The sequence below is a fragment of the Nannospalax galili genome, unplaced genomic scaffold (assembly GCF_000622305.1).
Source record: "Nannospalax galili isolate Female #2095 unplaced genomic scaffold, S.galili_v1.0 scaffold768, whole genome shotgun sequence".
Classification (NCBI taxonomy): Eukaryota; Metazoa; Chordata; class Mammalia; order Rodentia; family Spalacidae; genus Nannospalax; species Nannospalax galili.
This window is the reverse complement of record NW_008360317.1, coordinates 7775455-7799811: the sequence shown is the minus strand read 5'-3', so window position 1 is coordinate 7799811 and position 24357 is coordinate 7775455. Positions and strand designations below refer to the sequence as shown.

The window sequence follows — 24357 nt, the reverse complement described above, 5'->3', positions numbered from 1 at the left end:
GGGTCCTCTGCAAGAACAGTCAGTGCTTTTAACCACTGAGCCATCTCTCCAAGTCCCTTTGGGGAACCATATTTTTAAAATTTTATTTTAACAAAAATTTTTTTTTGAGACAGGTGTAGTGGCACATTCCTTTCATCCCAGTAGTTGGGAGGCAGAAGCAGGTGGATCTCTGTGAATCTGAGGCTAGCCTGGTCTACATAGCGAATTCCAGGCCAGCTAGGCCTACATAATGAGACTCTATCTCAAAATTTTTTAAAAGTTATTTTTTAAGTTAGTAAAAGTACTAAGTTAGGAGCTGGAGAGATGGCTCAGCGGTTAAGAACACTGTTTCTGCAGAAGACCTGGGTTTGAATCCCAGCACCCACATGGCAGCTAACAACTGTCCGTAACTCCAGTCCCAGGGGATCCGACAGCCTCTTCTGTCCTCTGTGGGCATTGCACGACATGGGTGCACTTACCTACATGTAGGCAATACACACGTACACATAGAATAAAAATAATAAAATATTTTTTTAAAAAGTACTAAGCTAGTAAAAAGCTTGTGTAATGACATTTCCACACACATGTGTCATTTATCTTTGTTTTAATCTGTCTCCCTCGTCACTCTCTCCTGAGAAAATATTTAATTAGACCATAGTTTACTTGAAGATTAAAGAAAAAAAAGAGCATGCACAATATGACTGGGTAGAAAGGAAGGCCGAGGAGATGCCTCAGCAGGTAAATGTGCTACCACGACCAAGGATTTGTTTTTGATCCCTGGGACCCACACAGAGGAAGGAGAAAATCAACTCCCACAGGTTGTCCTCTGACTTCCACATATACCCTGTGGTGCCCATGTGTTTGCAATCCTACACACATACATACAAACACACATAAATAAATACATAAATGCAACAAAAATTAAGTAAAAAGAAAGGTAAGCAGGAGCTTTCAATTCATAAAGAATGCTTTATCTAAAGAGCAAAGGGTTCACAAAGTCCAGCGAGAGGGCAGAGAATAACAAAGCGCATATTAGGGAAGCTGAGAGCTTTTCAAAGCAGAGAAGGAAGGGCTGACCACATTGTGGGTGGTTTTCCTCATCAGGGAAGGACAACCTGGGGGTCCTGTAAACTCAAGCACCTGAGTTGGGCTGTGTGCCCAGCCTGGCAACATTCAAACCTGACCTGTTTTGATTTCTATGCTGTCAGGAAAATATGGCGGGGGGGGGAATCCTATGATTTCATGTGTCTCTGTATAATGTCTATTTTTATTCTATTTCAAGGGACACTAATAAGCCTGGAGATATATAGTCATGAAAAATTTAACAGTTGCTTGGCATGATGGTGCACACCTGTAATCTCACCAATAATGATGCGGGACAGGAGGCTAGCAAGTTCAAGGCCAGCCTGGGCTACATAGTGGGCCCTTGTCTCAATTAAAAAAAAAATTCAATAGCAATGCATGGTACATCTTGTACATGTTGAAAACATTCTTTTATTTTTTAATAACCTAAGTGTGTGTGTGTGTGTGTGTGTGTGTGTGTGTGTGTGTGTATGTGTTTACTTCTTGTGGACTGGGAATGAAATCCAGGACGTTGTACTCTACTACTGAGCTACATCACAGCTTGCATTTCTACTTTCTTTTTAGCAATACTGGAGATGTAATCCAAGGCTTATACATACTAGATTAAGTGCTGAGGTACACTTCGGCCCAGGCCATTTCTGTTCTCCTATTCATTGGATTGGAGAACCTCACACTTCTGAAATGAGTTGATGTCAAGAAGCATGAGAAAGATGAAGAAAGCACAGCCAGGGAGCTGCCTCTCCCTGCAATCCCAGCTCTGCCACTGCCCAGGGCTGTAAGCTTGAACAAGTCACTTAACCTCTTTATGCCTTAGTTCCCTTATACATAAAATAAAAACAAGCACACAGTAAACACAGTATATATGGTAGGCTGTCAATGATACAACACATCAAATATAGGAATCATTTTACATAAAAGGAAATGTGTAAATTATTGACTCAACAATTTGAAGAATAACATTAAAATAAAAAGAAATATACAAGGGAAAAAAATTTAAAGTCAATGCCTATCAACACAAGCTGGCTAAAGTAAAAGCTTTAAAAGAGCAGAACACTATGCAGCCATTAAAATGATAACTAAGATATAAGCCAGGTGTGGTGGCACACACCTTTAACCCCAGCACTCCAGAGGCAGAGGCAGGTGGATCTCTACGAGGTAGAGGCCAGCCTGGCCTACATTGGAGAACCTCACACTTCTGAAATGAGTTGATGTCAAGAAGCATGAGAAAGATGAAGAAAGCACAGCCAGGGAGTTGCCTCTCCCTGCAATCCCAGCTAGCAGGTTCCAGGCTAGCTAGGGCTACATAGTGAGACTCTGTCTCCAAAAACAAAACAAAAGGACAACTAAGATATAATAATACAACTGTCAAATTAAAGACACATATTTGAAGGAAATGCAGATTGAAATGGCACAATTTCATATTTGTACAAATACGTCTCATGTTTCTATAGTGGGGGCCGCACAGTCTGCAGTATAATTTCTGGAGATGGAATTATGGGTGGTATTTTGACTTTTTAAAATGTAATTTAAAAAGATTTATTATTTTTAAGTATGTGTGTATATGTGCACATGTGGGTATGTGGACATGACATCCCATGCCCATGAAGGTCAGAGGTGTCTAATCCCTTAGAACTGGAGTTACTGGTGGTTGTGGGCTGCCAATGTCACTACTGGGAATTGAATTCAGATCCTCTGCAAGAGGAGTATGTGTTCTTAACTATGGAGCCATCTCTCCAGCCCTCTTTTGACTTGTTAAAGGCCCTATCAGAAACTAGGACTGAGCGAAGGGTACTGACTTTGCCTCTGTAGTTGTTTCCATGTCCCTGAGACAGTGAGAGAGTGAGGTGATCATGCCAGGGCCTCTGCATGCTGACACAGAGGAAGAGCTAAAAGTGTCTTGTAGTTGGTGGTGTGACAATGTGGCTGGTAACTTACAGCGGAGTGGGGGTCTTCAGGACAAAAAGGAGCCAGGAACACTGTTACAAGCAGCAGGAATAAAGGGAGACAAGACTTCATTGGGTTTCTTGGTCTTTCTCTTGATGCAAACATCTTTTCTTTCCTTTGTTATATGCACTCAGGCTTGACTCCCCAGAAAAAGGAAAATATCAGTTCTGCCACAGATCCTGCCAGGAAGCTTCTAACGTATTTGGGAGCTCACTTTTCTGTACGTTCTTGTCCCAAGCAGTCTCTGGTTGGTCATCTAGAACGTACACAACACACACACACACACACACACACACACACACACACACAGAGCCTTGCTGCTTCACCCTGGACCCACTCAATGAGGGCCTGGCAGGGAGAGCACTGAGATTCGTGGAAGAGTGAACAAGAAAAGGGCAAAGATTTCAGAAGAGATTACTGAAGAATTATGACAATCTCTTTTTCTACCATAGAACTAATGCAGATGTGTTTACTATTAAGTATAGGTAATCATGCAAACTAATGTGCAAAATATCCTGCAACCTTTTACAAGAGCAGGACACCAGGACAGCTGAGAAACTGCCGTTTAATCAAATGTAAGCACAGAAAGGCAAGACTTAATAAACCTTGGCGCGGCATTTGAGGAAGTAAATTGCAGAAACGAAGCTGGGAAGGCTGGGAAGCTGAGAAACTGGCACATACCACGACCACATCAGGGTTTCTGCAGGCGTTGTGCTCTTAAACACATTAACAGCAACAACAAAAACCAAACCTTCCTGCCACTCCCTAAACATCACTGTGCTTCACCACCCCAACTCAGCTCAGTTAAACTGCTGAATCTAGTGGTTGGTCAGGGATGCTGATCCCTTTGGCTTATTAGTAAATTTCAAACTTTTTATCATCAAAAGTTGAAAAGAGCTCATGCCACCTCCTGCCTCAACCCAGCGCTTATGACACAGAGAAAAAGACCTGTGGAACATTCCAAAATGAGTTCAAATTTCTCATGATTCAGCTTTCGTTCAGTACTTTGAGAGAGATCAGTCTTCTCCATTGCCTCAGGAGTTCAGTGGTTCATAACACCTGGCACATCAATACCCTCTCTGGGAACTTTCAGGTAACAAACTCAGAATTAGATGCTGTGGTAAGTGCCATGTGTGGTGCACAGAGGACACCACAACTCAGACTTCTCCAAGAAGTGATGTCTAGAACTGACGATGAGTTCATTCACTGATTGACACACACATTTCCTGAACGAGGCATTGCACAGAGATGGAGAAATGACAGAGCACCCATCTTTATGGAGACCATAAACTCAGAAGTAAGACTGCACATACAGAAAGACAGCTACGTTACCAGGTAAATGGGAATGAGCAAGACCCAGAACAATACAAGCTTGTCATTCACCTGGAGACCCCTACAAGAAAGCTATTGGGCTCAGCAGTGCTGATTGTGGCCATGGGATGGAATTAAACTAACCAGCCCATTAGATTGGCCCTGGTCTGCATGGCAGAGACACCACTCTGTAGTATGTCACCAACATAGCAACAGTGTGTGTCCTTTCAGTGGGAGAAGGGCAGCAGCTATACCTTACTGACTCTCCTAGCCCCTCATAACACCAAACCCAGTAAGAAGGTATTAAAGGGACATTGTTAAACTAAATTTAATCCCTCCTTTACCTGCTTGAGCCAGATTCGAGAGAGTCCTGTAACACCAGGAATGTCTCTGCCACTGTGCTAGATGACACACTGCCAGTAATCCTGATACCCTTCTGAACGCAGGCCACGTGGTAAATCAGTTCAAGCAGGGCAGGCAGAGTCGGCTCCCTTCCTGATCCATGAATTCTGGAAGTTTTAGGTTCTGAGTAGGCGCTTATAACAATGGGCGGGTCTTCTAAAGCAGTGGTTTTTTTAGTTAACAGCCATTTTTCCTACCAGAGGGCACTGGAGATACTTTTGGTTGTAACAACTGGGAGAAGTTAGATGTGCTACTGGCTTACAGTGAGTAGAGGCCAGGGATGTTGGTAGATTTTCTACAATGCACAACAGGAGACTGACTATTTAGCCCAAGATGCCAGCATGCTGAGTCTGCTGCTGTTGTGAAATGCTGAGTTACCTGTATTCAGCAGTACACAGGCCGAATGCTGCATTCTTAATCACCCTGACTGTGAATCCTTTGAACGCTAGGTTTGGGCAAGAGAAAGTAGATAGTTCTTTGCAATCCCTGTAAAATAACTCTTTAAAAATCCGAACAAGGAGCTACCAAGATGGCTCGGTGGGTAAAATGCTTGCTACGAAAGCATGAGTACCTACGTTCAGATTGCCAGCACGTAAAAGCTGGGAGCAGCAGAGTGCTACTGAAACCCTAGTGTGTGTGGCAGGGCAGAGATGGGCAGATCCTGGGGTTTTCTTGGTGAGCTCCAAGATTTATGATAGATTCTGTCTCAAAAAACAGTCAAGGGTGGTAGAAGACACCCAACATTGACTTCTGGCCTTTGCACATGTGCACAAAACACACACACACACACACATACACACACATACACACACACACACACATACTTTGAGGCCAGCCTGGTCTCCATAGTGAATCTAGGCCAGCTGGGGCTACAGGGAGACCAGCTGCCCCCAAAAAAAAAAAAAAAAAAAAAAAAAATCCAAACACGGATGGTGCTGTAGCTCAATGGTAGAGCATTTGTTTAGCTGGGTCCAATCCCAGTACCACCCCCTAAATCACAGACCAGTTACAAATAATTTCTAGGAATAAAAAATACAACAGTGTGCTGGGCATGGTGGCACATGACTTTAATTTCAACACTCCAGAGGTGGGTCTCTGTGATTTCAAGACCACATGGTCTATATAGGAAGTTCCAGGCCAGCTGGGGCTACAAAGTGAGACCCTGTCTCAAAAAAAGGCATAGTAACCATGAAACAAATATTTAGTAGAATCAAGGTAAAGAGAATTCAACTCCTACAATTCACAAACACCAAAGGCCAGAGCTATCCAATAAAATACAATATGAACCATGAACATAAGCCATATACTCCATTTTAAAATTCCCAGTTAGGAGCTGGAGAGATGGCTCAGTGGTTAAAAGCACTGGCTGCTCTTCCAGGGGACCCTGGTTCAGTTTCCAGCACCTATATGGCAGCTAACAACCATCTGTTAACTCCAGTTCCAGGGGATCTGATGCCTTCTTCTGACCTCTGAGAGGATTGCATACATTGATGCACTTATAGACAAGCAGGCAAAACATTCATACACATATAAGTAAATGAAATAAAATTCCCAACTAGCTATGTAAATGAAGTTAAAAAAAGAGCAAAATTAAGTTTAATAGCTGACTTATTTAACTCAGCTAAAATACCTAAAATACCAGCATTTTAACAGCTAATCAAAATGAAAATTAATGAGGTATTTTATATTCTTCTCTCTTTTCTTTTTTAAAAAATATTTTATTTATTATTTTTACTTTATGTGTATGCAATGTATTGCCTGCATGCTGGCCTTGATTTCACAGAGATCCGCCTGCCTCTGCCTCCCGTGTGCTGGGATCAAAGGCGTGCGCCTCCACGCTCTTTTTATTTTGTTTTTTTGAGACAGGGTCTCTGTAGCTCTAGCTGACTTGGAACTTGCTATGTAGAGCATGCTGGCCTTGATTTCACAGAGATCTGCCTGCCTCTGCCTCCCGTGTGCTGGGATCAAAGGCATGTACCACCACGCCCGGCCTTGCATTTATTTTTGAAAATGTAAATCAATACACCTATAGGCAATGTTTTCCTGTTTTTAAGAAGTTTTACTTCCTCCATCATTTACAAATATGCTCAGGGAATGTCAGAGTACTGCACAGCACTCAAACAGGAAGTGACAACCTTGTAACTCAAAATACTGAGAGCTGTGCTAATGCTGATAGGGTTCTATTTGTGCAGCAGGCTTTTCTCCAGAAGCCATGTTTAAGACAGCCACAGTATCTTCACAGTGTGCTGTTTGCTTTCAGCCTTCAGTTCTCATTCAGTAAGAAACTCAGACTCATGGGGCTGGTTCACAGCTCAGTGGTGGAGTGCTTGGTTAGCATGTACAAGGCCCTGGGTTCAACTCCCAGTACTGGAAAAAAGGTATATGTATATATACACATAAACTCATAGGACAATTCACCTCCACAAATATAAAACTGTCCTCAAAGGCAACAAGGAAGAACTGTGCCCAAAAGATGAGTCTCTGAGCTTTTAGCTGCTTTACCTGTATCCATCTTCAAGACCACTTTGCTCACAGGGAAATGATTTCCGAGAGAAAGTCCATCTGCATCGGATTTGTGGGTATGCTTTAAACCTGACAGAAAAGCAGAACTTTTCATACTGGTCAATTTCATACTCTTCCCGTGTACTGGTAGCATTTATAAATCCCTTTTCTGTAAAAAGAAAAAAAAAGCATTTACAAATTAGATATTCAAATTTATATGAAAGTGTTATTAGGATGGTAAAATAATTAAATTTTTTTTTGTCAGATTAATGCAAGAGAACTCAGATGCTGACTTGCTGGAAGTTGGGCTTGCTAGTCCAAGAACCACAGGCATCTCCATCTCAGCTCTCAAACTGAGCTCATAACCTTTATAGTGAAGATTTTATTAAGAATGGGATGTAGGGGCTGGATTCATACTTCAGTGGCTAAGATCACCTGCTGCTCTTGCAGAGGACCCAGGTTTGGTTCTGAGCACTCATATGGCAGTTCACAGCCATCTGTAACTCCAGTTCCTGGGAATCTGACACCTTCTTCTTGCCTCCTTGGGCACCAGGCATGCACATGGTGCACATGCATGCATGCAGGCAAAATACTCATAAAATTAAAATAAATATAATATTTTTAAATGCACTTGTCTACTCAGACAAGTATCTAAATAAACTCCAGATTTTGCAGACAATTTCAAGAGGCTGAAGGGCTTCTTCACTTCCAGCCAAACCTGCAGACATAAGGGACAGAGTTTGGAAGGTTATGTTCTCTGTCTGATCAATTCTCTTAGTGATGGGTCCCATGCTAAATAAGCTTCAGGAACAAATGAGAGAGCCATATGGTCAACAGTATGGCAAGGCTGTTGCCACTTGCATATTAGTCTGATAAGAGTGCTGTATGCTTTTGCTTATTCATTGTGGGCCTGCACTCTAATACAACATTACTTAAGTGTACCCATTTTGAAGTTCTCAGGTCCATCCTAATTTCCATTCGCTTCAGTGTGTGAGCAGTTCTCACAGTTGTAACTCACTAAGCATTTTCTCAGAACAAGTATTTGTATTTTTTATCATGCATTTATATGTAGGTTTGTGTGTGGGTATGTGCAAGTGGCCTCAGAAGGTAGAGAGAGCAGATCTTCCAGAAGCTAGAATTACAGGCAGTTGTGAGTTGTCCAAAAATGCACATTGTTGGGATTTGAACTTGGGTCCTCTGGAAGAGCAGTACATAGTCTTAACTGCTGAGCTATCTTTCCAGCCTCAGAACAAGTATTTATTAGGCACTTTCTAGCATCAGGCTCTGGGATTATAAGGATAAAAGGGATTGTCCTACCCTTAGGAATCTTACTATGTGTCTAAGGACAAAGTTAGGCAAACAGATGGTTCCATTACAATGTAGCATAAGCAAAGACAGGGGTATCCAAGAGAGCATGGCTGAACCCGAAGGGGAAAGCAGTGGGTGGCTTATCCTGGCCAAGCTGTTCTCAGTTTCTTTTTCGGCTTTTGGTTGGAAACATAACACTGAAATCAAATCTAGGCTGCATATTTCACATTCCACACTAAAAGCAGCTAAAAATATAAGTAAAAGATTTCACAAACCGCCCGAATTACCTAGGATGGTAACCAAAGCTGACTGGCTGGGATGCTTTGAAGAGGAACAAGTATAATAGCCAGTGTTGTTTCTTCCCACTGACGACACAAAAGCCAGCAGAATCCGTATCATAGATCTGTTTGTTGAATAGGTGCTCATCTCAAAGTAGCTGCCCTGGGTGTTAATAAAACAGAGTTTCCATTTAATGTTTTCAGCCTGTACTGCTAGCTCTTTGTCCTGTGTTTTCAGAATATGAATGGTGTCATTACCTTCTCCAGGGCTTTGTTTTCTAATTCCCAGGTGAGCCCAAATCTATGGTTCACATGAACAGCTTTGCATCTTATCCACAGAGGTTCCCCCACTTTCAGGAATAATTGAGGTAGTGTGGTCTGAGGAGTCTGATTTAGATCTAGAAGATCAAAAAAATTCCCAAATAAGAAAAATACATGTAATTTTCCTTATCTCAAAGTATGTGCTGAATATTCTAAAGAACAAAGGTTGTAACACTGCCAATGTTACCAATGAAATTAATAATCTATAATCCTGGGCTGAATTTAAGCACAATGGTAGAGGCTAACCTAGTAAAGGCTTGGTCCAACCCCAGAACCACAAAGCAAAACAGTAATAAAATAACACAATAAAACCATCTTCCAGAGACTGAATATTTTTCAGTGAAGAAATCAACACTTACAGAATCCATATTACATTGAAAATGGTATGAAGGGGCCATTGAGATGGTTCAGCCAATAAAGATGCTTGTTGCCAAGACTGATTACTAGAGTTCAATCCCCAGGACCCACATGGTGTAAGGAGAGAACTGTCTCTCACAAGTTCTCCTCTGACCTTCACATGCACACCATAGCATTCATAGGTACGTGCACACACACACACACACACACACACACACACACACACACAGATAAATGTAATAAAATGGTGTGAGGGGTCTGGAGTGGAACTAGTGATGCAGCATGTACTCAGCACAAGGCCTGGGTTTGAGCCCAGCACCTAAATTAAAAAAAAAAAAAAGAGATGGAGCAATAGTTCAGCAGGTAAGAGCACTGGCTGCTCTTCCAGAGGTGCCTTGTTCAATTCCCAGTGCCCACATCTCAGCTAACAACCATCTGTAATTCCAGTTCCAGGGTATCTGACGTCCTCTTCTGGCCTCCGTGAGCTTTGGATGATATGGGTGTACTTACATACATGCAGGCAATATACTCATACACGTAAAATAAAAATATTTTAAAAAACCAAAATGGTATAAAAGCAAAAGAATTTCTGAAGTTGAATGGTTACTTAAGCAGGTGCTGTTAGACCCAAATAGTATTCCAAGGAATAGTCACTAAAATAGAAGCACATGTCACTCCAGTGTTACCTATTGTGAACAGCTTGGTACATTCTCTGCCCAGCTCATTTCTTGCACAGCACCTGATGTCTGTTCCAAATAACTCATGAAGTACCTTTTCCTCCTTTTTAACAACAGCTGGACTTTCTTCTTTACAACTGCAATCAGAAAATAAATTACCTTCACTAAATATTTTTAAATGACAAATATGGACTAATAGCATAGCTCAGGGTAGAATGCTTACATAGCATGTGTGAGGGTTCAATCCCAGCACTAGAGAAGAAAACTCATGTTTAGCAGAACAAAGTCACACAGCTTATTTTAAGGCATCAAAGAAAATAGTAGGTCAAAAAGTAAAGAAGCTCAATTTGTGGTTTCTTCCTGGGATTCTTAGGCACTAACTAGCTATTCAGTATCTAACTTGAATATTATATTCAATTATATTATACAATACTTTAGATTGTCTTTTGCTTGGTGACTTTTTCCCCCTCCAGACAGGGTCTCACCATGTAGTACAGATTGGTCCTAAACTCACTGTATAGCCCAGGCTGGCCTTGAACTTGCAGTGCTTTCGCTGTCTCAGCTTCCTGAGTGCTGGGATTACAGGTGCGTGCCACCAAACACAAATGCTTAGTGACTTTTAAAAATCATTTAAAGACAATGAAGAACTGAAAAAGAAGACAGAAGAAAGAAGTATGGCTGGGCTTTGATGCAGCTGGACAAGATGGGCAGCTTTTTCTTCCAAGGGCAGATGAGGACGATAAGGAGGAGAGAGGCCGAAGTTGCCAAAGGCAGTCGCGTGAGTTCCCAAAGCAAACTGAAAAGGAAAGCCGAGGTTTCACCCCCAGGGAAGACGCCCAGACCACTTAGTGTTCAGCAGTGATATATGCCTGCCTCAGCAGGAAACCCCTAACGTGGCATCCCAGAAGAGAGTGGCTTTGGCGGCTCTTGTCAGTCATCTTTCTCCCTTGATTCGGGTGCGCTCCTTTTTGTGTCTACGAGCTTCCTTAAGTTCCTTAAACTTTAAATTACCAACTTCCTGTCACCCTGTCATTACAGTGATGCGTATGCTTCCAACCTTTTCTCTACACACACACACACACACACACACACGCACACGCACACGCACATGCACACGGACACGCACTCACGCACGCACGCGCATTCTTCCTTTTAAACAACAGTTGAATTTTCTTCATGGTTACACACTTACATATATTGTTTCAGAAAACTGGTTTTTTCCTCCTAAAATTTGAGATTGCATTAATAGTATTTTTTACTTTTCTTCTTTCCTATTTTGTCCCATTTATTTTTAGCAAATTAGTAGATTTTAGTAGTTGAAACTGCATGGGTTCCTGCTCAGTGGGAACAGCTCTAGCAGCAATGAAAAGCAAAAGTAGACATTTCCTCTGTGCTGAGTACCTGCCAGGCAAGGCTCGGTGGTGCCACAAACCAGCTCACTTAATCATCTGAGAATCCCATTTTTTTCTTCTTTTTAAAATTTGTGTATTTTGTTTGGTTTTCTTCCATCCCCATTCTTCTGATGAGGCACAGAGAAGTTAACTTGTCTGAGGCCACACAGCTGGTAAGAAAACCAGGGTTCAAAGCTAGGCTTTCAGGCACTAGATTCCCTCTCCTTAACATTTAGATAAACCACCTCTCCAGAATAAACAACAATCGCAAATTAAGGGAATTAATTTTACTTAGGGAATTTTTTACTTAGAAGGATGTTATAGTTTTCCCCCAATGCTCTGGGATCCAAAAATCTGTAATTTAAAAGGTCTTTTCTTTTGTAGTATCATGACTAGGGAGGACCTGCAGCCAGGTGTCATGACTAGGGAGGACCTGCAGCCAGGTGTCATGGCTGGGGAGGACCTGCAGCCAAGTGTCATGGCTGGGGAGGACCTGCAGCTAATTTGATGAGTCTTCAAAGTCCCTCCTACCAAAACACATTCACCTTCCTCCCAGTGACACCCATAGCAGCTATTCTGTTGAAATGTGGAGAAAATCATATTTTATATACAGTATGAGCAGTTAAGAACACTGGTTGTTCTTGCAGAAGACCCGGGTTTGAATCCCAGCACCCACATGGCAGCTAACAACTGTCCATAACTCCAGTCCCAGGGGATCATACAGCCTCTTCTGTCCTCCGCAGGCACTGCATGACACGGATGCACTCACCTGCATGCAGGCAATACACGCATACACATAAAATAAAAATATTTTAAAAAACTACATCATAAAACAACTAAAATTCTACCACTAATAATGTTCACCTCCACATGCACCTTACCTTTCCCCATGTGAACTGCAGAGCACCCACTCCACAACGGGCTCCGGAACACTTTCAGATATGCAGACTAGTGCATCCTGGTTCTCCATTTTCCTGAAGTAAGGTCTCCTCAGTGTGTATAGCTGGGGATCTAGGCCATCACAAAATACTAGCATATTAATGCTGAAAACACTGTCTCAGCAGCCTCCTGAAGAACAAATTCTACGTCCCTATAAAAACCTAACATTTTGCTGGGTGTGGTGACCTTCAATCCCAGCACTTGGGAGATAGAGACAGGCAGTTCTTTGTGAGACAGTCTGGTTCCCCAACTGCATGACCCACAAAAGACAGGGTTGAGGGCAATGCCATTTTTTTTTTTTTTTTTTTTTTTTGAGCCCCTGTCCCCCCCGCTGTCCTGGAACTCACTATGTAGACCAGGCTGGCCTTGAACTCACAGTGATCTGCCTGCCTCTGCCTCCCAAGTGCTGGGATTAAAGGCATGCGCCACCATGCCCGGCCCCAAGGGCAATGCCAGTTTTAACATTTAGTCTCTTGGCATTTCTTCGGGAATTTCACAAATAGATAACAAAGGGAAGTGGGGAGAAGCACATGACACAGCATGAACCGACTTTGTAAGAATGAGCAAGAACGTAGAGCTTACCCTCATTCAAATTTAAAACTCAGTCTTCTTCCCATAATCTCATCTACAACTAGCTACAAATATACTATGGGGTAAAAATTCAGAAAGAGTAACATTGGAACAGATTTTAGATGTTTAGTTTAGCCACCATTGAGAATAGATCACACACATACACACATATGTACACACACATATATATGACGCACATATATACACAAACACAGATATACATATACTCATATTCACATACATACACACATGAACACATACATACACAGACGTACACACATACACTCGTATGTACATACACATGCAAACACATACATACACACATAAATATATACACATACACACATATGCACACACTCTACTTTTTTCACACACTCCCAACTGTGCTTAACATTGTAACTTCTTTTTTTATTTTTATTTTTTTTGAGACAGGGTCTCACTATGTAGCCCTAACTGGCTTGGAATTCACTATGTAGACCAGGCTGACCTTGAACTCACAGAGATCCATCTGCCTTGGCTTCCCAGGGCTGGGATTAATCACCTGCAACACCATACCTGGCCTACATTGCAACGTCCCACTCCAGCTTGGGCACTTTTTTTTTTCTCCTTAAGAGAAGTTGTGGTGGGGCTGGAGAGATGGCTCAGTGGTTAAGAGAACTGGCTGCTTTTGCAGAGGACCTGGTTTGATTCCCAGTACCTGCATAGCAGCTGACAGCCGTTCATAACTTCAGTTCCAGGAGATCCAACAGCCTCTTCCAGCCTCTGTGGGCATTGAATGGCACAGGTGCACTTACACACATGCAGGTGATACACTCATACACATAAAAATAAATAAAAATTTTTAGAAAGAGTTCTGGCTTCAAACTCATGATTCTCCTGCCTTAGCTTCCTGAGTGCTGAATTACAGCTTTGGACTTCTATAAGAGTTGAAGTTCACTGTATCCCAAGATGATATTAGATACCTAATTCCCATATCTCTATAATAAATTTTGCTTAGAATATTATGAATTACCTGCTGGGTGTGATGCCATATGCCTTTAATCCCAGCACTTGGGAAGCAGAGGCAGATGGATCTCTATGGGATTGAGGCCAGCCTGGTCTACATAGCAAGTTCTGGGCCAGCTGGGGCTAAAGGGAGACCATGTCCCCCAAAAGTATGTATTACTTGATATTTATTATCTATATATTGCATACTGTTTTGCTTCTTTTTAATTTATAAAAGATTTTACATACTTTGGCTATTAATCTGCTGGTGTGAACCACAAGTACCTTTTCATCCACACAAACACATTTATGAAGGAATACATGAAGTCTTAATTTTGAAACATAATAATAGCAACAGATATTCATGGACCTGTTATCCAATTTATGGAAAGCCATGAGACAAATTTAGAAGATAGATTTAGCTGGGGGACCACGTTTCTCATCCTTTCTGAGGAAAGGTTCCTTCCTCAGCTTTCCTTCATTCTGTGTTAGGCAGACAGTTTTAAATTTAAGTCTGGGTCTGAGGATAATGGGGTAGGCATTTCTTCTTAAACCGCCCTCTTCTTTTTCCAAAGAGAAAAACCTTAGGAAGTTGTGGGTCAGGTGTAAGCTCCCCACACACCAGGCCTGGAAGAGTTCTTGGTCGTTAGTTCCAGGCCCTTGATTAATGTAGGGCTCTTTTCTCTGGAGGTCAGCTTCAGGGGCTGACTCATTCATGCCTCTGAAACACTGTAATTACACAAGTAGAAAAAAAAGGTGTCTAGGAAACTTCATCCTGAATTCTTTATCATTCTTGCAATTAAACAATCGTTTTACCACACAGGTATGTGTCCCTGAGTAGTAGATTAATTTATCTTGCTCTTGAGTTTCAAAATACGGCACCACTCAATCCCATTTCTCACCCAATCTGGCTGTAAGACTCACCCTTGGATCTTCATATGGCTTTACATCTTTCACTTTTTACAGCTATGTAGAATTCCACCAGCAAATATATCAGTCTGTCTTTCAAGGGGACCTTTAAGCTGTTTGCAGATTTTGGTGTCATAAACATTGCATACATTTCTACTGAGGCATGTTTAACAGTTTCTTCAGTAATGTGAGTGGAACTGCTGGTTTACATGCTTTACACACACTGACAATTTTTCAAAGTGTTCATATTAACTAGCATTTTGTATAGCGGAATACCAGCATTCTTACAGTTCAGGATACTTACCCAAGCTTCTTCATTTTCAAAAATCTGGTAGCTCTAAATTGGCATCTCACTGTGGTCATAATCTGATTTCTCCGTTGTTACTTTAACACGCATTAAGATAACTTATTGGAAGGCCATTACGCTGAGACAGCGCTAGGATTCTGGGTTCCCGTATAAGCAAATATCACCTCACTCAATGAGCATAGTACAAAGAACTTGAGCTAACCAATCAGAAACTGCCAACCAACTGATAACTAGACCTATTCTACCAAATAAAAACTGCTGACAAACCTCTAACGAGGGACTTTCCACTTTAACCTATCAAATCTTTTCTTTGTTTTGCTTCTGTGAGCTCTTTGTAAACTCTCCTATTACCTCTTTCATGGACTGCACTAAAGTGCTTAAAAACTGAATATGCCTGTTTATCTTTTAACACACATTTTTTTTTGAGCATTCTGGTTTCGTGTTCTAGGAAAAAAGTAATCACTCATTTCATTTGACTACTGGGGATTTTTGTTTTGCTTCACTTAGTAATTTGTAGAGACTTTTTACATGTTAGGATTATTTAATCTGTTGTTGATTGTAAACTGCAAGTATCTTTTCCCATTCTGTGGTAGTTCTTCCTTTTTATCCTTTGTGACTTCTAAACTTGGTTCTATTTCTGTACTCTGTTAGGCATGTCCAATCTGTAGCCTATAAGCTGCATGCATCCCAGGATAGTTATGAGTAGGACCCAAGACATTTAAAAAATATTTTATTTATTTTTAATTTTATGTATATGAGTGTTATGCCTGCATGTAAGTTAGTGCACCTGTGTTGTGCAATGCCCGTGGAGGACAGAAGAGGCTGTCGGATCACCTGGAACTGGAGCAACGGACAGTTGTTAGCTGCCATGTGGGTTCTGGGATTTGAACCCAGGTCTTCTGCAAGAACAGTGTTCATAACCGCTGAGCCATCTCTCCAGCCCCAAGTAGGACCCAAGACATTTGTAGACCACATCATGTTGCAATGTCAGAAGGTTTGACACCCCTATGTCAAGAACATTTTTTAAGTATTGTTTTGAAGCCAGGTATGTGGTGCATGCATATAGTCTGTGCATGCAGGAGGCTAAAGCAGGAGAATCACGAGTTCAAGGCCAGTCTGGGCTACACAGTAAGACCTCATCTGAAAAAAAAAAAAAATCACTGCTTTGCTTCCACATGACAATCCCTTAAACATTTTAAACTAGAAACTGAAGCCACGGGAGCTAATTACCATCCAAGGTATTTTCCTGCATAATCTCAGATTTCTGATGCACATTCCAGAAGTTTCCTCTCCTTCATTCTAACCAGTCTCCACTCCCAGAAGACCTCCTTCATTATACTGAGCATTCCCAGTTTCCTGACCTGCTCCTAACTTAAGGAATTCCAAGTCCTTTGCTATCTTGGTTCACCTAATTTGCCCATTTTCATTTGGAAAAATGCAGAATTAAAAATAACCTATCTGGTTGGAGAGCTGGCTGCGTAGTTAAGAGCACCAGCTACTTTTGCAGAGGATCTGGGTTCAGTTTGCAGCACCCACATGGCAGCTAACAACCATTCATAACTTCATTCCAATGCCCTCTTCTGGCCTCTGTAGGCATTGCATTCATGTGGTACACTTAAAATGCTGACAAAACACTTATAAGCATAAGATAAAAGTAAATGAGCCGGGCATGGTGGTGCATGCCTTTAATCCCAGCACTCAGGAGGCAGAGGCAGGCAGATCTCTGTGAGTTCAAGGCCAGCCTGGTCTACATAGTGAGTTCTAGGACAGCTGGGGCTACAGGGAGACGCTGTCTCAAGAAGACTAAAAATAAATAAATAAATGAACAATCTTTTTAAAATAACCTAATTTCCTAAGTAAAGCACCCTATTTTCTAGGCCACTGACAAGGTTAGATTTAATTTTTTGTTTGTGGTTAACTCTTTTATGCTGATATTGCCTAGCTCTCCCATGTTTTCTTTTTGAAGCCCATCACTCAGAGAATGCTGAACATTATCATTTACATTTTATTTTATTTATAATAATAATAATTATTTTATGTGCATGAGTGTATTGCCTGCGTGTATGTAAGTATACCCATGTTGTGCAGTGCTCACAGAGATCAGAAGAAAATGTCCGATTCCCCTGGAATTGGAGTTATGGATGATTGTTAGCCACTGTGTGGGTGCTGGGAATTGAACCTGGGTCCTCTGTAAGAGCAGCCAGTGCTCTTAACTGCTGAGCTATCTCTCCAGCCCCTTAATTATTTTTCAATTTTTTGAATTTTATGTGTAAGAGTGTTTTGCCTGCATGTATGTAAGTGTACCACATGCATGCAATATACATGGAGGTCAGACGAAGGCATCAGACACCCTGGAACTGGAGTTATAAATGGTTGTTAGCTACCATGTGGATGCTGGGAACTGAACTCAGGTCCTCTTCAAGAGTAGTCAGTGCTCTTAACTGCTAAGCCATCTTTCTAGCCCTTATTTTTAGTTTTTGAGATAGAGTCTTGCCATGTAGCCCAGGCTGGCCAGGAACTCATTATGCAGCTAAGGCTGGCATTGAGCTTGGGATCCTCCTGCCTCAACTTCCCAAGTGCAAGGATCATAGGTGTAAAATTTTAAGTGAAAGGAAGACACACTAATTATAATAGGGGCACAAAAGACTCCCACGCACCTTCACAGCTATGTAGTTTTGGCAAATGAGAGAGAAAGAAGGAGTACAAGACATTTCTTATCCTTGCCCAGACTGGAGCCCATACTTGCTGTTCCACAAGAGGATTGAGAAGGTAGGGAGGGGACAGGGATCAAGGCTGAAGGCAATGAACCACACAAGACAGTGTACTTCCCGGGGTTCTGTTCCTATCTGTTTCAGGACACTAAAGGACTTTTCAGAGAAAAACTGGATGAATCCTCTCTTGACCTGATTTTGCCCTGCAGGCCAACCATGTGACCTAACACCCCACCCTCATGCCAGACAATGGCCCTCAGGGAGCCTAGCATGCTCTCCACTGCTAGTAGCTGTGACTGCAGGACCACAAGTATCACACAGGCCCAATGTGGGGTGATGAAATTGCAGACCCGGATCTCATGGGCCCCTGGCTTTGTCTGTCACTGCCATCTCAGGTGTCTGTCACATCAACACACTGTCCAACCTTGGTGAGCACCTGAGATGCAGCATGCAGAGCTCCTCAACAAAAGATCAGTGTGGCCGTTCCATACCAGGCCTTTCTGTGGCGGTACCATACACCAGCTTTGTGTCTGAATCATTAACAAGGAAGAAGGCAGCCTGTCAAGTGCTGCCAGTGTGCAGCAGGGAAGTGAGCTGTAGGTGGGATCAACCCTGAGCTTGTGGAACATGGCCTCGGCCTCCTTCACAGACACAGGAGGGAAAGTAGGGTATGTGGTATGAGCAGCACTGACTCTGTGCAAACACAAGGCCTATGGGTATTGTGACCAAATGAATAGCCAAAGAGCTCAAGTTGGTGGTGATTCTTCTGCCCACACAACTGCCACCCGGGTTCCTAAGTCTGGATGGTTCTTACAGCTTTCATTTGCATAGACCGGAACCATCCACCACAGTGGCCACTAACTACAAGCGGCTATTTAAATTCATATTTTAATTCACACTAAACCAAATTAAAGCATTGTTTCCCCAGTTACACTACCCAAATTTGAAGTGTTCGGTGGTCACATGTGTTGGGGACTACGCTGCTGAGGACAACAGAGGACAGTTTCATTGTGTCAGAAAGTTCTGTCGGATCATACTTCGCTTGTACAGTCTATGTAAAAAAGGTCTATCTTCCTTTTATAGAAAAGGAAGTTGAGGCGCAGAGAGATTTAACAACCTGTCAAAGCTGACGGTACTGGAGCTAGAATGAGAACTCAGGACATTTAGTCAGCTATGGTAGCAAGTGCCTGTAATTTAAATACATGGGAGGCTGACATGGGAAGATTGCTGTGAGTATGAGGTCATTCTGGATTTTTTTTATTCTGAGGATAAAGTGTTTTCTAATTCTTCCAGCCACATTTTGAAAGAAGTTTGAAAATTTGAATATCATGACTCCAGCAGCAGGTCAAAGCACCATGGATTCTAAGATGCTTCTGTGGGATACTGGGAGACCTAGTAGCAAGCTGGACTTACTTCGTATACTCACTGTAAACAATATTGTGTAATTGGCAGCTTCACTCTGAATAAGAAGTAAGTATTCTCCAGCTTGGGTCTCTGTCATTTTCAAAATGACCGTGGAAATGACTCCTCTGCAAAAGAGAAAAGAGAACTGGTTACCCTGAAAGGTGTGAAACTAAAAACATGAACTTCACACTGAGTCAGTTGGTGTCCTTATGCTATGGTTCAGAGGGCTGCTCTGTGGAAAACTCAGCTCCTGTCTTGTGCCCAAACTCAGTCTAGACACTATAAGTTTGATTTTGACTTTTAACTTATGCTGGCCCTTGAAAGTGAATGAGTTTCATTCCAGCACCATTTGTTCCGGGTCCACCAGCCTTCGGGAGGAAAACACACAGCCCTAGTGGAACACATGCTTGGTGGTGGCCTGTCGTTCCCTTCAGTGGCAAAGTCTCCTGCTCCATCTTCAGAGCCAGGTAAGTGTACAGTGAGATAACGCGATAAGAGATATTCTGGTTATGCCCCCTTGCTCCATAAAAGAATTCACAACATGGACACAGGAGTTTTCCTATGAAGTAATAACTGCACAGACAGGCCACACAGAGGAGAAACATGTCTCCATGTTAGTATTTGGCTTTCAAATACTGGTAGAGGGAACTCCGGCTGGGGGCAATCTCTGCGGAGTCCATGTGGATGATTTAGTGACTCCCTCTCTCCTCCCATGCTCTGCAGCAGCTCAGTGAGTGATGCTGGACTCAACCCCACATCTGACTCCTAGGTTCTTACCACCAAATACACTTTCTCCAGCAGTGCTGATATTGGTTGGGGGTGGACAAGGCCCCATTTAGACCTCCTGAGTCAGAACACACATTTTCTCAAGGCTCCAGCAATCTAACACATGCTGTAGTGAAGAAGCCCTGCTTTAAGACAGAAGGTGCACGGCCAGGCATGTCCAGGCTGCAGCCACACAGCAGTCAGCAGGACACTTTATTTCCTTCTGCAGGGTGATGTTGGTTCTGGGCCTTCTTTCCTTCTTTTCATGTTTTATTACTATTACTTAGTGTGGGGATATGCATGCCACAGCACATGTGTAGAAGCCAGGAGACAGCTTTGTGGAGCCAGTTCTCTCTTTCTACCTGTATGTGGGATCCAGGGATGGAGCTAAGGTCCAGGTCAAGGGCTTTTACCTGCTGAGCCACCTCACTGGACCTTGGCAATGCACCTTCTTTCTCAGAACCATTTACCCTCTTAGTATCATTTGTGACCTTTTGTTTGTGTGTTTGGAATGCTGGGGATGAACCCGGGGCTTGCACATGCTATGCAAGTGCTCTGCCAGTGAGCACCACCCGTGGCTTTCATTTGTGAGCTCTCAAATGTTAGGTGTTCAGTCTTTCTTCCCATAAGCCACAATCCAGATATAATCATCTACAGCTTTTTATTGTACTAAGTTAAGTAACCTACAGAATATCTGTACCTTTGGTTGGGACTAGATGTGCCCCAAGCCAGGAAACAAAAGAACCCTGTTTTGCTACTTTGGGTGTTTGTTGTTGTTTGGGGAGCAGAGGAGCTCAATCAGGTTATTATTACTATTATTTTTTGAGACAGGGTCTCACTATGTAGCATTGGGCTGGCCTAGAAATCTCTATGTAGACAAGGCTAGCCTCCAACTCACAGAGATCTACCTGCCTTTGCCTCCAGAGTGCTGGGTAATCCCTTTAATAAAGTGCACACCCCCATGGGCTCATGAAACAAAATTTTAGTAAGACTGTCCAAATGTTTTGTTGGAGATGGAGCCAGGGCTCGATGCATGCTAGGCAAGCAGCCTTCTGAACTACAGTTCTTGTCCCCAAGCCAAATTTCTTTACAGAAGAGTGTTTTGGTTTAGCTCCAAGGAAAAAGTAATGGAAAAGCAGGGGCCAAAGAGGCGACTCAGGGGTTAAGAGCACTTGCTGTTCTTCCAGAGGACCCAGATTCAATTCCGAGCACTCACATGGCAGCTCTGTCATCTTCTTCTGGCTTTTGCAGGCACTACACGCATACCAGTAAACACCCTGGCAATCAAAACACTTGTACAACTAAAAATAAATAAATCACTTAAAAAAAAAAAAAAACCCAAAAGCAGAAGTAATAGTCTCAAAAGAGGAAAGGAAAATCAACGTGTTCCAAGATTTGGAACTGAACTTTAGAATTATACCGCCTGTCCTACAAATCACTCAAGAGTTTGTTTGATGGTAAAGAACAAATGAAAATACATGACTGGTAGAAGTCTGTCACACAGCTGCCTTGCTGTGCCAAAGCCTAGAGGCTGGAAAACCCACTGGTTCCTGGGAAGAATGCCTTCTCTGCATCCATGAAGCACCCACAAGGCAGCTAGCAATGGTTCTTAATTCCAGTTCCAGGGAGTCTGACGCCCTCTTATGGCTTCCATGGGTACTGCATGAACATGGTACAGACACATGCAGGCAAAACACTCATAAAATCAAAATAAATAAAAAAAAATCTTAAAACTATTTGACACTAAAAAATCATCAGTAATCTTTTCTCGATTCGTTTTACATTTTGCCAGCTACTTCACATTCGTGGCTCTCTCCCCATTCCCACTCCCCCTACATAAATCTACATAATTATGTGATTTATATGTACATAAACTTTTAAAATTAATAGTTTACTTTTCAGAGTAGTTTCAGATTTGCAGAACAATTTGGCTTAAAGTACAGGGCAATCCCAAACACGTCTTCCTCACACACATTCTCCCATGCTATTGATACCTTAGACATTGTATAGTTTGTTATAACTGAACCAATATCGATTCTTTATCATCAACTGAAGTCTCCAGGTGACATGAAGTTTCCCTTGTGCTGTACATCCTATGGGACTGACAGATAAGGTCATGTGTCTTCACCCTAATTTGACATTTAGTTTATTATTTAGTCACTAGAGATAAGAGTTAGGATACAGATAGGGATGGTGGTTCATGCCTTTAATCGCAGCATTCCCAAGGGAGAGGCAGGCGGATCTCTGTGAGATCAAAGCCAGCCTGGTCTACATAGTGAGTTCCAGCCTAGCTGAGGCTACAGGGAGACCTTGTCTCAAAAAAAAAAAAAAAAAAAGAAGGGATGGCGAGATGACTCAGCAGTTAAGAACACTTGCTGTTCTTTCAGAGGACCCAGCTTTGAGTCCCAGCACCCACATGGTGACTAACAACATCTATAACTCCAGTTCCAGGGGATCCAACATCCATCCTCTTCTGGTCTCTGCAGGGCATTGCACACATGTGGTGTACTTATAGACATGCAAGCAAAACACTCATATACATAAAATAAAAATAATAGATAAAATATTTTTTAAAAAAGTTACAATACACAGGGGCAGAAACTTGACGAGGATTTCTGAGCCAAGTATGGTGCTACATGCCTATAATCTCAGCTTTCGGGAGGCAGAGACAGAAGAGTTTGAAGCCAGCCTGGGCAAGTAAAAACAACAAACAACAACAAAGGAATTCCAAATTAACTACATTTTTTTTTTTTTTTAAAGACACAGGGTCTCCCTGTAGCCCCAGCTGGCCTGGAACTCACTGTGTAGACCAGGCTGGCCTTGAACTCACAGAGATCTGCCTGCCTCTGCCTCTCAAGTGCTGGGATTAAAGGCATGCACCACCATACCTGGCCCCCAAATTAACTACATTTTATGCAAGAAAATTTGGCCCTGAAATATTTGCAGTTTACATACACTCTCACCTGTTTTGTAAATCGAAGTGTGGCTGGCAGTCCAGGGAGCTGTGGTTAAAAACCCAGAAGCAGGAAATGTTCCCTGGGGTGGTAACCAGCACTTGCAGTGTGATGGACTCAGACTCATCTACTTCCACAGTGGCAGCTTCATACACCATCCCTGCACTCTCAGGTCTCAGGGTACACCCAAGGTCTTCTGGAGACTCTGGCACCTAGATGTAGATAAGACACTGTGAAATTCACACTATTATATTGAAGACAGCCTCTTCTTAGCATCAAACCTGTCTATACACATGTTGACATTCTGCATGTCAATGCTGACACCTATTGAGAAGCTATCACTCACTAAAATCCTACTAGTTCTAAATCTCTAAAGAAAAGATTAATACCTTTAGGCTACACTTCCAAAGTGTTATATGAACTATTATATGAGGGTATAGTCCCCTCACCCTCAAAATGTATACACCAAAGTCCTAACCCTCTTTACCACAGAATATGACCTATTTGAATTGAAAAAAAAAAACAAAACAGTTACTACTTAGTAAAAAAAATTAAAATGATTGTTTTAAAAAAGATAGAAAGTTGGAGCTGGAGAGATGGCTCAGAGGTTAAGAACACTGACTGCTCTTGCAGAAGACCCAGGTTCAAATCCCAGCACCCATACAGCAGCTAACAACTGTCTATAACTCCAGTTCCAGGGGATTTGACAGCCTCTTCTGTCCTCTGAGGGCATTGCACAACACGGGCACACTTACCTACATGCAGGCAATACATGCACACATATAAAATAAAAATAATAAACTTTTAAAAAGAAGGTATAAAGATATAAAGTGGCCTTCAAACATACAAGAAAATGCTGAAACTCACTTATAATTAGAGAATCACAAATTAAAACACCAAGCTATCACTTCTTATCTGTGAGCTGTCAAAAAAATTGTAAAAGTCTACCAACACATTTTGATAGTGAAACTTTGAGGAAGTGGATTCTCTCTTACGTAGCTGCAGGAATTTACAGCAGTACACTTCTCAGGAGAATCTAGCGACACCTAATAAGCTTGCACACACACTTGCCATTTGAGCCAGCAATCCCACTTCTAGAAATACATCCTGAAGGGGATAGAGAGAGGGTTCAGCAGTTAAGAGTACTTATTGCTCTTGCAGAGGACCCAGGTTCAGTTCCCAGCACCCACCCACACAGTGGTTAACACTGTAACATTTCTAGGGGATCAAACATCCTCTTCTGTCCTCCGTGGGTACTGCC

At 42.2% G+C, this 24357-nt stretch overlaps 1 protein-coding gene across 2 annotated transcripts in view; it reads right to left on the bottom strand.

Moving 5' to 3' along the window:
- The window catches only part of Flt3 (fms related tyrosine kinase 3), a 61928-nt gene that overhangs the window by 31194 nt on the left and 6377 nt on the right, over window positions 1–24357 (bottom strand). For both annotated transcript variants that reach the window (XM_008825063.1, XM_008825064.2), the window contains exons 2-8: window positions 23106–23308; window positions 19387–19502; window positions 12435–12564; window positions 10172–10299; window positions 9066–9205; window positions 8817–8970; window positions 7222–7390 (exon numbers count right to left, since the gene is read on the bottom strand). In XM_008825063.1, coding sequence (XP_008823285.1) covers window positions 7222–7390; window positions 8817–8970; window positions 9066–9205; window positions 10172–10299; window positions 12435–12564; window positions 19387–19502; window positions 23106–23308 — 1040 coding nt within the window. The remainder of the gene's footprint in view (window positions 1–7221; window positions 7391–8816; window positions 8971–9065; window positions 9206–10171; window positions 10300–12434; window positions 12565–19386; window positions 19503–23105; window positions 23309–24357) is intronic.